Source organism: Macrotis lagotis, chromosome 8 (genome assembly GCF_037893015.1).
Source record: "Macrotis lagotis isolate mMagLag1 chromosome 8, bilby.v1.9.chrom.fasta, whole genome shotgun sequence".
NCBI classification, from domain to species: domain Eukaryota; kingdom Metazoa; phylum Chordata; class Mammalia; order Peramelemorphia; family Peramelidae; genus Macrotis; species Macrotis lagotis.
In genome coordinates this window covers 144,231,440-144,246,529 of record NC_133665.1, presented here as the reverse complement: position 1 = coordinate 144,246,529, position 15,090 = coordinate 144,231,440, and the positions used below count along the sequence as shown (strand labels likewise).

The 15,090-nt window shown below is 40.2% G+C and overlaps 1 protein-coding gene across 3 annotated transcripts in view; it reads right to left on the bottom strand.

Moving 5' to 3' along the window:
• The window catches only part of SRGAP3 (SLIT-ROBO Rho GTPase activating protein 3), a 268,236-nt gene that overhangs the window by 10,679 nt on the left and 242,467 nt on the right, over positions 1–15,090 (bottom strand). For 2 of the 3 annotated variants that reach the window (XM_074198657.1, XM_074198655.1), the window contains 3 exons: positions 7,050–7,230; positions 5,027–5,176; positions 2,935–3,262 (listed from right to left, as the gene is read on the bottom strand). In XM_074198657.1, the coding sequence (XP_074054758.1) occupies positions 2,935–3,262; positions 5,027–5,176; positions 7,050–7,230 (659 nt within the window). The remainder of the gene's footprint in view (positions 1–2,934; positions 3,263–5,026; positions 5,177–7,049; positions 7,231–15,090) is intronic. The other variant, XM_074198656.1, reaches the window with a different exon arrangement.

The following is a 15,090-nucleotide window of genomic DNA, read 5'->3' as shown; positions in this document are numbered from 1 at the left end:
CCTGGTCTTCATATTCATTACTCTACCATGTGATTTTCAATCCAATGACACTGGCCTCTTTTCTGTTCCACAAACAAGGTCCTCCATCTCTTGACTTCTGGCATTTTCATTGTCTGTCTCCTATGTATGGAATGCTCTCCTTCCTTATCCCTACCTCTGGGCTGCCTTGATTTCCTACAAGTCTCAGCTAAAATCCTGTCTTCTACAAGAAATTCTCTAGAACATTCCCTCTGTTGATTTTTCCACTCTATCCTACATATACCATTTTTACATAGGTTTTTGCATATCTCCACCATTAGATGGTGAGCTCCTTGAATTCAAGAATTAACTTTTGCCTTTCTTTACATCTCTGCTGTCTAGTATAGAAATAGTGGTATTTAAATAATGCTTACTGACAGATTCAAGAGATGGCCATCTAGGACAGCCATGCTCCTATCCAATTTTCAGTTTATCTGTGATAAATCTTGTTTCCAACATTTTTTTCAACCTCGTTAGACACTCTGTTTAATTAATTCATCTGCTGACACCACTGTTTCCTTTGCTTATTCTAGGCCATTAGGTTGGCTGAAAGATAAAACTTTTAAAAAATGTCATTACCACCCTCACTCTCCCCCAAGGAAGGTGTGAGCCAGAAAGACAGAAAGCTTAAAAGAAAGAGCAGCTTGGCTGAAGCTTGTGCCATGCATTCGTCAGAGGTGATGTTGTCTTTTCCCAGAATGAGGGTGCATAGAGGAGGTGGGGAGAGGAATAAAGTGGATGGGTAAGCCAACAGCTCTCCATATCCTACAGAAGACTTTACATCAGGGCTTCATTATTTAGATTGAAGTGTTCCAAGTTTTCAAAATACCAGCAATAGTTACTACAGTCAAATAGAAATGTAAATGCCTATACCAAAGCCAAGTCAATGATAGGATTTATTATTTTTTGCAGTAGGGAGAAATTATCTGTTATTCTAGACTGTTCATGCCTTGGCTTCCCTTCACAATTACCCACTCATTGAAAAATGATCATAGTGCACTGCCTCCCCCCCTTCATCCCCCCGCTAATGTACTAGTTCACAAAAAAATGTGTCCATTTGGGGTGGATTTTGCATTCTAGGCTCATGTTTTCCCTTTCTCCATAATTCAGAGAGGAATCAAATTGATACTTGAATTTTTTTTCCCTTTCACATTGCAGGACAAGGCTAATGGGTTCCCTAGACAACAGAGTGCCATGTTATAATAAAGCTCACATAGCCTATGACATCCAGCTCTTGAGTCAAGCTATGGTTTGGAGTACACACTCTGTCACCCTTAGTGGTAGGAGCTCAGGCAAGTTATATCCTCTCTCTGAGTTTCAGTTTTCTCATTTGTAAAATGAGGAGACTAAGCGAAAATCTTGAAGTCTTGCTAAACTCTAACATTCTACGAGTCTATGAAATTTTTTGAGTCTAATAATAAGAGCTATAATATTTCCAGAGTACTTTAAAGTTTGAAAAGCATACTCTCTTCTTTGAGTCTCACAATGATTTGTGAGGAAGGAATTACCATGGGTTTCCTTGTTTGGAAATAAACTCATCATTTTTTCAATGTAAGACTCCTTCCATTGATGCATATCAGCTACTAGGCTACAACTTAGTCTTGGAGACTAATCACTAAGTAATTGAATGTCAAAGGCAGGATTCAAATCCAGGTCTTTCTGATGCCAAGTCCAATACTCTTAACTATTTTGCCACCTTCTATTTTCTAAAGTGGGGGGGGAATATGGTATATTGGCAAAAAGTGTTGGATTTGACTTTCATCCTTGTTCTTTCTCTTCCTATCAGTACCATCTCACATAACCTTACCTCTAGTTCTTAGTTTCTCCTAGCCATAAAGTAGGGAGATAAATTCTTGCACCATCTACTTTATAGGCTGGTTGCAAAGAAAAGGGAGTTTCTATAACAGCCTTCTGGACACTCTTCCCACACCGCACTCCATCTCCCAATAGGCTGCCTGGAGCACATTCACTCCTCCCTCACCTCAGCCTCTTAGATACCCTGACTTCTGATAAATCTTCTTCAAAGCCCAAAGTAAGTACTGCTTTCTACATGATGCCTTTTCTGTTTTCTTACTCAGATGCAAATTCTAAATTTATCAAAATTTACCTTGTATGATTTTGGATGTAGTTTATAAATTCAAATATGTGTGTGTTAACTCCCCCACAGAATGTAAATCCTCTGAAGGCATCCAATATTTCATTTTGTATGTGCACAGTGGCTTGGCATCGTTTAATAACATACTTGTTGATTGATCATTAATTTCCCTCAATAGAAATCTACATTAATCTTTGGATATACTTATTTTTTAAACCACATTTTCCAGCCAGCAAATGACAAACTAGCAATTAGTCTAGAGGTGACTGGTGGCACAGTGGACGGAACTGTGGTCCTGAAGTCAGGAAGACCTGGAGTCAGTTCAAATCCTGCCTTAGATATTTACTATTTATTTGACCTCTCTCAATTTCAATTTCCTCATCTATAAAATGGGGATAATGACTGTACATACCTCCAAGGGACATTGTGAGGATCAAATGAGATATTATATGTAAAGTGCTTTGCAAACCTTAGAGTTGCCTTATAAATACTAGTTATTATCATCATCATCATCATCATCATCATCAACAGCAGGAACAGCAAGAACTTCAATGTCAACAGCTGATAAGGACTCTACTAGCTATCCTTTCCAGAGAACATTTATATTCTTTATAGATCATTGTCTTAGAACATTGGGGACTCCACTCAAGAGACAAAGCTCATAGAATGAAAAATATAAGGGAAGTCACATTCCTGACTAGTGGCCCAGAAGAAGTCAATATTAGTCCTTGATGAGGGGCAATATGACTCTACTTGTTCCCTCCCCCTACTGCCCTTTTAGGGGGGACCCCGTTCAGTCAGCCCTGCTGCTATCTCCTTACTTCTGCCAGGGCTTCAGCCTCCAAAGATTTGTGGTCTCCGAGGCTGCTGTGCCGGGTGGAGCCGCAGGTCGACCTCAGTGGATGCCCATCAGAAAGGGCCTTCTTGTCCGGGTAGTTGATGCTGCCAGCACTTCCGAATGTTGCCATCCTCCGCTTCTCTGGGCTCTCGATCCTGCCTCGGTTGAGGGGGATTTTGTGGGGGCTGCTGGGGCAGGCAGCTGCTCGAGGTGGGGTGTCTATCCCTGGACCCAGGCCCCGAGGTGGGCTGTGTGTGTCACCCCCACTCCGGCGACGGGGGATGGCAGCCCCATCTGATCTCAACCGTACTCTGCAAAGGAGCCATGGGGCAGGGGTCATGGGGAGATAACTTTCAAACTGATCCATGGGAATTTTACATTAGCTTTAAGTGAGCATAATAAACCTCATTAACTTAAACTTCCTTTTAACTTTTCATAATATGAGTTAGCATCAGCTTAGTCTTACTTTTTACTATTTGCAAAAAAATGAGGGGAGGGGTTGCTAAGTGGACAAACTGTGTTGTTTGTTTTATAAAAAGGGGAATGGTTAACCTATTTCCAAGGACAATGTTTTCAAAAATTTACTTAACAATCTGCAGACAATTAATGGACTAATAATCATTCTCCCCTAGTCATTAAAGCAGTACCAGCAGGACCTCAAATTGCTGGTGCCTTGTTGGCAGCCAGAGTTACAACACATCTTTAAATAAGCAAAACTACATCTCTATTAAAAGGGCTATGTAATTCTGACTTTGGAATAAATGCAGACACATGTGTCTTCTCCCAAGAAATCTGCATCAGCGAGATCTGACTGGACCAGAAACATACTCTCCAGTGGGGGACTTCTGCTGGCTCACTGTCCCCTAAGAACATACCCAGACACAAAATGAGAGGCATCATTCACCTTGGACAAATGACCATTTATGGCCATTTATGACCCAGTCTATGGCATTATGTCAAGGTCCCTGTGAAAAAATCTGGGCTGAGCTCATGGAAGACTCATTCCTCATTGGCCAAGAGGCACAGACTTTGGGGGGAGGTGGCTGTCTATTTATGATTTTGGTGAAGTAATGGTTAAAAGGGCAGGAAATCAGTTGACTAAGAAGGATAAGTCCATCACTTGGCTCCTTCCTCAGGTATTTTGGGAATTCTGTGTTATATTTCAATGACTTATTAGTTATAGAATGCTGTGATAGAAAAATCACTGGGCTTAATATTGGGGAACTTGGGTTCTAGTGGTCATATTATTGACCTCTTGAGTGATCCTTGGCAGATCACCAGAGGTGGATAATCCTTGCCCACCTCATGGTTTGAGCATCAGATTGGATAATGAATGTGAAAGCACCCTGCAAATTTAAGCTATTGCTATCTATGAAGGCCATGAAAAGACTTTGAAGAGGCTGTTTAGACAGGGAGGGTAGGCTAGAAGGGGAGGGCAATGCTGTTGGAGTGTCTTGAGAAAGAAGGTTGCATAACAGGGCAGTGAGTGTTAGATGTGGTCAGGAATTCTTTAGTCCTCAGGGTCATTAGCCAAAGCTAAGCAATGCCTGTCCTCCAAAAGACCTGAGGCACAGGCAGAGAAGGAGATAGAAAAAGTGAGGAGAGAAGACAGGAGGAGACAGGAGTTGATGGTGGGAAGGAAAAAGAGAAATGGGAAGAAAGAAGAGAGGGAAAGAGAAGAGACAGGAAAGGAGGGGAGGAGAGAGAGAGAGAGAGAGACAGAGAGACAGAGAGACAGAGAGACAGAGAGACAGAGACAGAGAGAGACAGAGACAGAGAGACAGAGACAGAGACAGAGGAAGAAGTAAGACAGAGAAGAGACAGAGAAGAAGAAGGTGTGTATGATGGAGATTTGAATCCAGGCTCCAGGTTGCCCAGTTGTTTAACTCCTTCCTCCTCCCCACTCCCCATTCCATTTGTTTTATGCCAGTTGATTCCTGCACCAACTTTAACTAACCCAGGCTGTACCCATCCAATCTAACTTTGCCCAGCACCTAACTTGTGCTCACCTGCTAACTTCCCTCCCTCATGTGCAAGAAGTCACGAGATATAGCAAAACAAGAGCCCGTCCCTACCGGCCCATTGCTCCCCCAAATCCATAGTCAGTGATGTGCTCTGTGGGGGACTGGAGATCATTCTTGGAAGAGGCCTTGTCATCCAACAGGGGCCCACTGCTGGCTTCACTGTCAGCCTTCTGGCTCAGACTGTCCGAGAATGCATCATCCCTGGGAAGACCAATGGACATGAGTCAAGGAGAGCTGCCTCCTGGATCAAGGACAATGAACTGGAAGGGGAAATGCTGCTGCCCTAAAATAGTCCTAATCCTATTTATGCAGATCTTGCTCCCCTGAAGGGAATTCAGGTCTCCTTCCTACCCACAACTGGACCCAAGCTAGCCCAGGTATCTGCCACCCTCTTATTTTTTGCTTTGCCCTTAACGGTTTACTATTAACCAGACTCTTATTTCCCTATCTTTAGGCCTTCTCTTCCTTGTACCTTGAAGAGACAGACCCCAGCTAGAGCAAGGTGAGACAGAACAGAATTGAGTGTACCTTTGTAGACAGGGCATTGCCTGGTGAACTGGGTAGTCATATAGAAAATGATTTGTAGGCTAGAATATTGAAGGGAAGAAGCTGGAAGCTCTCATCTCCTATCTTTCTCCCATCTCCTATTTTTCCAACCAGGACCTGTCCTTGTATTATACTCATTTGAACATTAATCTTATCTCTTATCACCTTTTCATTAGTTTTTAAACTTCTTAAAGTCAAGGACTATGCTATTTTTCATCTTTATGTTTCCAGGGCCTGACATTATACCGTAAATGTTAGCACAGTACAAAGAATTTAGGACCTGTAATCAGGAAGGCCTGAATTCAAAACTTGCCTTAGTCTACTTATACATACTCAGAAAAATATTAGCTATATGACCCTAGGAAAAATCATTTTAACTTTCTCTGCCTCATTTTCTTTATTTGTAAAATGAGCATAATAGCAGTTACTTCCCAGGTTCCTTGTGACACTAAAATGAGATTAATACTTGAAATGTGAGACTTGAAATGCAAGTCTTAAAATGCTAAATAAAGGCAAGGTATTATCATTATTGTTATAATTGCAATCATCATTGGTCATCATCATCATCATCATTATTATTATTATTATTATTAGTTAATAAGTGCTTACTGAATTTCATTAATTGAACTATGCAGGTGGCAAAGTGTAGCTTCAATGTTCCTCCCATCCCCTCTCAACAGTTTCCCTTTTTCAGCATCTCCCCAACTCTAAAGTATCTGGTGCTCCCCCCCAATGCTTGCTAGCTACCCAGAAGAGACCACTACAGAGTACCTGTACTTCAGACCATCCACACCCGCCCCCCAAAAACTTACCTATTCTGGGTCTCATCCCTTTAGACCTTACAGGGAGAGACTGAGAAATTAATTTTATTTAAGGCATTAGTGGCTGGCAATGGTTTAGTGTGGCCCAGGATTGCATTTACATTTGGACAGGTCTCCCAGATTGCCTAACAGTATGAATAATATGTGGCATAGCCAGAGATGTATTTCTCAGGATTTTTGTCCTCTTTTAAATTCCAACAAATAAGCCTTAAATGTCTGGCATGTCTATGTGTAAGGTTTAAATACAATGAGTCTTAAGGGTCCATTATTTATAGGGTGCTATGCTAGGTGACAGAATAAAAAGATAAAAAGGGACAATTGACACCCTTTTCCTGTCCAGCTCTGAGAAGACAGAGCCAATGTGAACTTTCTTAAGACATGAATGACAATATCAATCAACAGTTTGAAATGGTAGGTCTAGAGACAGACCTTGGTAGACACAAAGGAGGGCTGTGTGTATGTACACCCAGAAAAAGTATTTTGCATCTAAATATATTAATATGAAAGGAGAAGAGCTTCCAGGCCTTGGAAGTAGGAAAATGCTTTAAGGAACCAACTCAATCAGGGGCAAGTTGGGGAATGGAATCCTGGAGATCAAGAACTTGGAATATCTCAACAAGACTCAAACTAATGTAGGTTAAGGAGGAAAGGATGACCTCAGTCACATCTCACATGGACCAGGCCAGGTGGTCCCCAAATCTACTCACATATCTTGCACAACGATGTACTGATGGGGGATGAGTCCATCTACTCCATTGTGCCGGCCTTCCCACCAGTCTTCAGAGGCCCGGTGGTATAAGAGAAGCGAAGCCCCCTTTTTAAAGGACAGCTCTCGGGGAGACCGTCCCACATAATCAAACTTGGCAATAGCTTCTATCTGCTCCACTTCTGAAAAGGGCAAAAAAGAAGCAAATATGTGAAAGGAAGTTATCTGAGAGGGACGAAATTGGGGGCGTCCTGCTTCTTAAGACATAGGCAGAGCAGCACAGACCTGGATTAGGAATAAAAATATCTAGTTTCTAGTCTTAGCTCTGTTAAGTTCTATATGACTCTGGCCAAGTAACCCAAACTCTCTGGGTTTCACACTCTCCATCTCTTTTCAGTTACCAGATAATAACATTTAAAGTAATTCAATCCTAAGACTTTCTCCTCCCCAATCTATCCTCCATCAAAATGCTAAAGTGATTTTCCTAAAGCACAAGTGACACAAACTGTGTCACTCTCTTCCTCAATGAACTCCAATGGGTCTCTGTTGTCGTGAGGGTCAGAGACTAGCACCTCCAATTCATTTTTATTGTCCTTTTCAACCTGGCTTCCAGCCTTGTAACACATTGCTCCCCTTCATCCAGATCTATGGTGATGGGTCCAATCAGGTCAGCCTTGATCTTTCTGACATCAGACACTTCTATCTTCCATTCCCTTTTTCACTAGCCATCCTCCAATCCTGGGGTATATTTACTCCCCATTTCCATCCTCTAGGATTCTTTCTTTCCTTCAAAATGTAGCTCAAGCCTTGTGTTCTGTAGGAAGCTTTTCCCTGATTCTTCCCCAGCCATTCTTCCCCTTGCCCTGCCCCTACCTGCTAGGGTTTTTTCTCACAATATTACCACATCATTTCATGGATTAAATGTAGAAATACAGTTCCTCTCCCTCTTAAGAATGCCTTCTCCTTGAAGGCAGAAACAATTTCATATTTGTCTCGGTAGCTCCAAACCTAGGATGTGGTAAGTGCTTAAGAAATGATTGCTGGTCATTCTACTGGTCTCCTTTAGAGTTAACTTTGTGACCTTATTCCATGTTTCTCTACCATCTCCTATTATAGTATCATAGATTTAGAGCTGAAAAAAAACCATTGAATCCAACCTTCCTTATTTTTAACAGCTGAGGAAACTGAGGCAGACAGAGGTTAAGTGATCTGTCCAGGGTCACATAGCAAGTTAGAGTCTGAGACACAGTTTGAACTCAGGTCTTCCTGATTCAAAGCTCAGTGCTTTTCCACTATGCCACCTAACTCAGTCTATTATTGATTGGTATATATATCTACCTGGAAATTAGAAGCCACAATTCATACTCTAAAAGCAATGACCCAGTCTAGTTTGGGGGTTACTGAGAAAGCCCCATTTGCTAACCAACAGATACTAGAAAGATAAACTACTTAGTAGACCCCATGGTACAATGGAAATATTACTGGTTCTAAAGTCAAAGAACCTGGGTTCAAATCCTGCCTCATTTGGCTTGTCAGTGAGATCTCAGGCAAGACTGTTAACTCTCCCAAGTCTCCATTTTCTCATTTATAAATTTATAAAGTGAAGGGTTTGGATTAATTAGCCTTCCGAATAGGTCTATGATACTTCAGTTTTATAAGGAAGACTGGAGAAACCATGGTCGGCTACACATGGAACCATAGTAGAATTTCTCTGAACCCCTGAGGTGATAATGTTTTTATGTTCTCACTCAGAGAATAATGTACCCCTGGAGGGTTGCTGTGAGGCTCTCCCTCAGAGAAGTCTAGAGAACACCTAGTTTATAGGTGTTGAGGGACCAGGGAGGACTTAGATGAGCTCTAATAGTCATGGGCTCCTAGCTGGACCCAACCTTAGACATCACAGTCATACTCTCCCCTTTCTCAGAGGAAGAAAATGAGCCCCCCCACCTTGCCCAAGGGTACCCAGTATGTCAAATACAAGATAATGGGAAATCAATGATTTCTAGTCTTACAACTCAAGCAGAGTTGTAGTTAAACTCCTATCAGAACCTAACCCTCTCTATTCTTCCTCCTTTCTCCCTCTCTTCTCTCGCTGACTCCTTTTCTCTTTTTCCCCTCCCCTTCCCTCTTTCTTTCCCCAGTCCTTTCCTCCTTATTCTCTCTCTCTCTCTCTCTCTCTCTCTCTCCCTCCCTCCCTCCCTCCATCTCCTTTTATCTCTCTCTGTCTCTTTCTCATCCCTTTCTCTCCCTCTTCCCATGGGTCACTCCCATTCTATCCTCATTTGTGTGTGCCTTTCTCCTCTATCTTTTAACTGACTATAATATAGAAATGACATTCTTTCATTTCTTTTGCATTTCTCAAATAATTTTTGTTTCCTATTAACTTCCATAGAAGATGTGTTCATTGCTTCATATTGCCATCTCTCTACAAATTAAAATCTTTTTTTAAGGTGGGTGTGGTTCTAGATTGCTTTCTTTGCCTCCTGAATCTGTGGTCCTCATCATAAAAAGGCTCTTTCCCCTCACCCTAAGACCATCTTTTTCAATCCTCCCTAAGTGCACACATGTGAAAGCCAAACAGATCTCAATATTTCAGCTGACCTACTTCCTAACAGCATTGTGACAAGAATGAGAATAAGTGCTTTAGAAATGGATGGGAGCTTGTTAGAGAAAAAGCATGATATCAAACTAGGGCGTTGTCATTGCAGCACACTCCCTGCTAGTCAGCAAGGCTGGAAACTTCTGGTTAATCAAATATTCTGACTGATAAAACATAATCCTGCAAACATTTTGGAGAATGACATGGAAATCTTCATTAGTTTAGTGATGAATATTCCTCTCTGTCACACAGGAGACTGGGGTTCGATTCCTCAATGTGAGCAACTGAATGGTGCAATAGAGCACTGGCCTTAGAATCAGGAAGACTCATCCTCCTGGGTTCAAATCTGACCTCAGATGGTTACCCACTATGTGAGCCTAAACAAGTCACTTAAACTTGTTTTCTCAGTTTTCTCATCTGTAAAATGATCTGGAGAAATATCTTTGTCAAGAAAACTCAGATTGAGGTCACAATGAGTTAGATACAACTGAACAACAACAAAGGCAATATTCAATAAGTCACAAAACTGACTATACCTTTAAATGATTCTACTGTGAGGATTCTATGCTAAAAACATTAGTAAGGGGCTGGAGAGGTCATAGGATCAATCTGTGATTACCTCTAATTTATCTTATTTTAATTTCTTTTTTTTTTTTTTTTTTGCAAGGCAATGGGGTTAAGTGGCTTGCCCAAAGCCACACACAGCTAGGTAATTATTAAGTGTCTGAGGCTGGATTTGAACTCAGGTACTCCTGACTCCAGAGCCTGTGCTCTATCCACTGCACCACCTAGCCGCCCCTTATTTTAATTTCTAATAGGGTATAAGTAATAGATATAACCCACATAAGCAAAAGCTCTTGAGGAAAATCCTCAATAATTTTAAAAATTAAAAAGGCTCCTGAAAACAAAAGGCTAGAGGATCAGACCTGAAGTAAAGAAGACCAGGATTCAAGTCCAATCTCTGAGATATATCGCTATGTGACCTTGGGTAAATCACTTAACTTGCCAGTGATCTACCATCTAGAATTCAAATTACATTCAGAATCTCATATACCATTTTTATGTGCCTTCCTAACAGCTAAGGGTTTGGGGCAAAATGTTATCTCTTCTTTTATATATTCAATTTAATTGTTTGTTTGTTGGCAGCTAAGTTTATTTTTTTTCTGGAGAGTGAACATAGGATTATCCATTTTCAGAGAATTTATGTATTCTTAAGTGTACTGGACACTATTTCTAAATTGAACATTATATCACAACTCTACAATTACTGCCTGTGAAACCTTAGACAAATCTCTTTGGGCCTTAAGTTTCTTCCTCTGCAAAATGAGGGGTGTTGGATTAGGTAACCTCCAATGTCATTGATTTGTATTGAAAGGGACCTTAGAAGTCATCTAGTCAAGCACCCTCATCTTGCAGATGAAGAAACTAAAGGATCAGAAAACTAAATGAGACTTATTCAACTTGTTTACTTTTAATATTAATAAAGTCAGAGGAGGATTTGAACCACTCTAAAGTCTTATCCTTTCTGTGTATTTTGACTTTTGTCAGTCTGATGAAGTCTAAGGACCCCTTTTCAAAATGTTCCTAAATGTGTAAAATAAAATATATAACATTACAAATGAATCAATTACATTGAAGTATAGTATATGTGTATGTGTGTGTGTTCATTAAGATTCCCCTTGTAAAGGAATAACTTTGGATTTGAGTTAGAGAGATTGAGTTCAAATACAAGCTCTTTCCTTTTAAGTCATTAAATTCTGCTCTTCAGTTTCTTATCTATTTGATTAATTGATGAGGTTCCTTTTAGCATTTTAAAACTGATGATTCTATACATTTCATTTTTGATATTCTATGATTCAAGCAATAATTCATATTTCATTTTTCACTGTATTTTTCACAATAATTTTATGAAATTATTGTACAAATATTTTAGCTACTTTTCTTCATAAACTGCAATTTCATTGATACAAAGACAACCTCAAGGGGAAACTCTTGTACCAATGCAGATAGTATTATATGGGCAACATTTGGAGTTAGAGTTGGGTCACACAGTCAGTGTAAATCAGAGGTTGGATTCCATTAACTCATGTTGTCCTTTCTCCAAGGTGAGCCATCCAGTCACTATTAGGCATCTCTACCCCATTTTGCAAATGAGGAAACAGAGAATCTACCATTTTATTATTTGATCTTGACTGATGGAGAGGAAACCAACCTCAAAAGAATAGATTAAACCAAAGAAGACGCAATGGACTCCTTTTGTTAATTGTGTACAACCTGTCATTACAAGCATTCATATGTAAATGAAGTGTGCATATCAATTAGCAAAATGTCAGTTTTTCTGTAGAGGGACTCGCAATTAAGTAGAGGGACTTTACTTCTAAAAAGAGCTCAACAGGAAACACTGGAGCAGAAATCTCAGCTTGATATTCAAGAGAGAACTTTTCAAATTCCCCAAAGTCCCCATGGGAATAGGGAACCTATCAGCCACAATTTCCATCTTTTCAGCTTGAGGTGCCATGTTTTCACTCTTTGACATCTCTTTGTTTTCACAGATTTTTCATCCAGTCAGTTAATATATTCTCACTATCATTCTCTTGAGACAGTTACCACTGGCAGGGATACAAGCTCCTCACTATCCACAGGATACCACTTGAATTCCTTAGATTAGTATTCAAAGCCTACCCATTTTGTTGCTTAATCTCCCTGGACCTCAGTTTCCTCATCTGTAAAATCAGGACCCAGGACCTTTAAGGTCCATTTCAACTCTAGATCTATGATCCTAAATTCTCAGCCTTCTCTCCCACAATGCTCCATTAGTTTTCTTTGCTTGAACCAATATGCTCTCTCATAATCTCCCCCACATTCCTTGTGATTCCTATCTTCATTTAGGATCCTCCCTAGTCTAGAAGGTACTTTCCCCTCTTCTCCATGTATCCATAAATCTGCTTGTCCTTCAGAACCTGTTCAGATTCTAACTTCTTGAAACTGAGTGATCTACAACAGAGCTCCTAACCTTGTTTGTATACTAGTCTTCCTTGGCAGTAGTCTGGGGAAGTCTATGGACTCCTCAGAAAAGTGTTTTTTTAAGGCATAAAATAAAATACAGGGAATTGGAAAAGAAACCAATTCTATTGAAATACTTTTATCAATGATGTTTGTCCTTTGTTCTCAAAGACAACCACGACATTAGGGAGGTGATGGTATGACAAGCACATGAATTGGATTTGAATGAGGGGAGCTGTGCTAAGTCCCCAGCCTCACTTTCTCCTCCAGAGCCATCTGGGTCCAGGAGCCAGATAGGAATCAGGAATGTAGATGGCCTTGGATGTACGGCAAGCAAGGTTAGGTGAAAAACTCAAATTCACAGATTCCAGGTTAAGAACCCATGCTCTTAGCAGAGATGTCCAACCTCAGCACCCTAGCCATAATACTCTTCATAGGAACCAAGTTAAAATGTAATCGGGGAATATTTGAGAATAATAATTGAGGAATACTTGAAAATTGAGGAATACTTAAGAAAAAAATACAACACAGAAAACATTTTGTTTTTAAATTAAGTTAAAATGCAGCTCACAGAGATCATTATGTATGGCTTAGTAGACCCCATTTCTATTAGTAGACCCCATTTCTATTTGTTATCACTGCTATAAAGTATTTTTGCAAGTCATTTGGTGTCACACACAATATATATATGTATAAATATGAGGACAGAGAATGAGAGAGAGAGAGAGAATGAACACTAGTCTCTCCCTAGACTAGAAGTTCCTTAAGGACAGGAACTAGAAAATAAGGTCTTCCCAGATTCTTCCAAAACTCCATCCATTTACTTTTCTCAACTCCACATTTTCGAGTGCTGAAAAAGAAGGAAAATCCATCTATTATCATCTCCTATCTCTGAGCCTTTGCAGAGGCTGTCTCCCATGTCTGAAATCCCTTGCCTCTTCACCTCTACTTCTAGGATCCAGAATTCAATAAAAAAATTCACTCAGGATTCAATCAAGAGTTACCTCCTAAATATGAGTTCTTTTCTAATCCCTGAATCCTATCTCTCTCCCAGTCCCAACAATTACCTTGTATTTATCTTGTATAGATTTTGAATTTACTTCCATGTCTATAAGTTTTCTCCCTAGCAGAATGTAAGTTCTTTGAGGGAAGGCACAGTTTCCCTTTTGGTCTATGTATCTCCAGTGCCTAACACTGTGCCTGTAATATTGTAGGTACTTTATATATGCTTGATAAAATTATTATTTAATTAAAATGATTACTTAATTAAATATAAATATTAAGTAAATATAAAATGAGGCTAATATTAAATAAAATATTAAGCAAACCAAATGTAGATATTAAGTAAAATTACATATTAATTAAATGCTGGATTGATTTTTTTTATCATGGGTCCCTTCCCCCATGCTACTTTGCTTCTTCCATGAACTCACTCTGTGTTCATGAGTAACTCCCCTCTCTTCTCTTGTCTCTTCTGTAAAAGCCAGGAGGAAAGATGATGTGATTTCCAAAGTCTCTGCCAGCTTTCACATTTCATGAATCTTACTCTCCAAAGAGGAGTGTTTGACCTGTGTTCAGCAAAGATAACGTCCTAGAAGCTAGCTCTGTTACTCTCTCTATTAGGGAGATGGTGTTTAATGAAGAGCAGTGATGAAACAGTTAAGCAGACTTTGCCTGACTGCAACTCTGAGAGATGTTTTTCTATCATCTTCTGAAATTGGCCAAGCAAAAAATAAAATAAAATAATGGAATGACAGCACAGCTAAGTGGGCCAAATTAACTGAGATCTTTCAATAACCATTACATTTCCGTTAAAATGCAGTCTACTTTCATTCCATCTGCTGTCGCCTTGAATTTGATTCTCAGCAGCCTTCTAGAATGAGACTGTGACCTACCTTTCTGCCTAGCAACAGAGCCAGAAGAATAAGTGGGTCTGCAAACCATGGCCAGAAACCCCGGTCGTCACACCTCCAGGCCTCTGGGAGAATGTTTTATCTCCAAGGGTTTTCTTGGAACCAGGCAATCTGTACTGATAAATAGCTCTCTCTAAACCTAGTGGTACACAGGGACAAGGGGGAACAGAGGCAGCTCTTCAGGGATTTAGCTTCTGCTTTCCCCCCCCTTGGTAATCCCTGGCTCTTGGATGCCAGACTAGATGCAGTTGGGTCTGGGAATACAAAGGGAGGAAAGAGCTGAAATGCAGGGATGAAGAAGATGAGAGAGAGCCCAAATTCATATGCAAGTGTAAACAGAATGTGAAGATAATAGCAAACATTTCCACAAATGCTTTACATAGATTATCTTCTCTATGCAAAACCCTATGATTTGGGTGTGTTGTTCTTAAAATTCATGCCCCATTTTATAGTTAAAGAAACTGAGGCAAAAGAAGTTAAGTGATATGCCCCAAATCACAAGTGATGAGTGTCTGAGGCAGGATTCA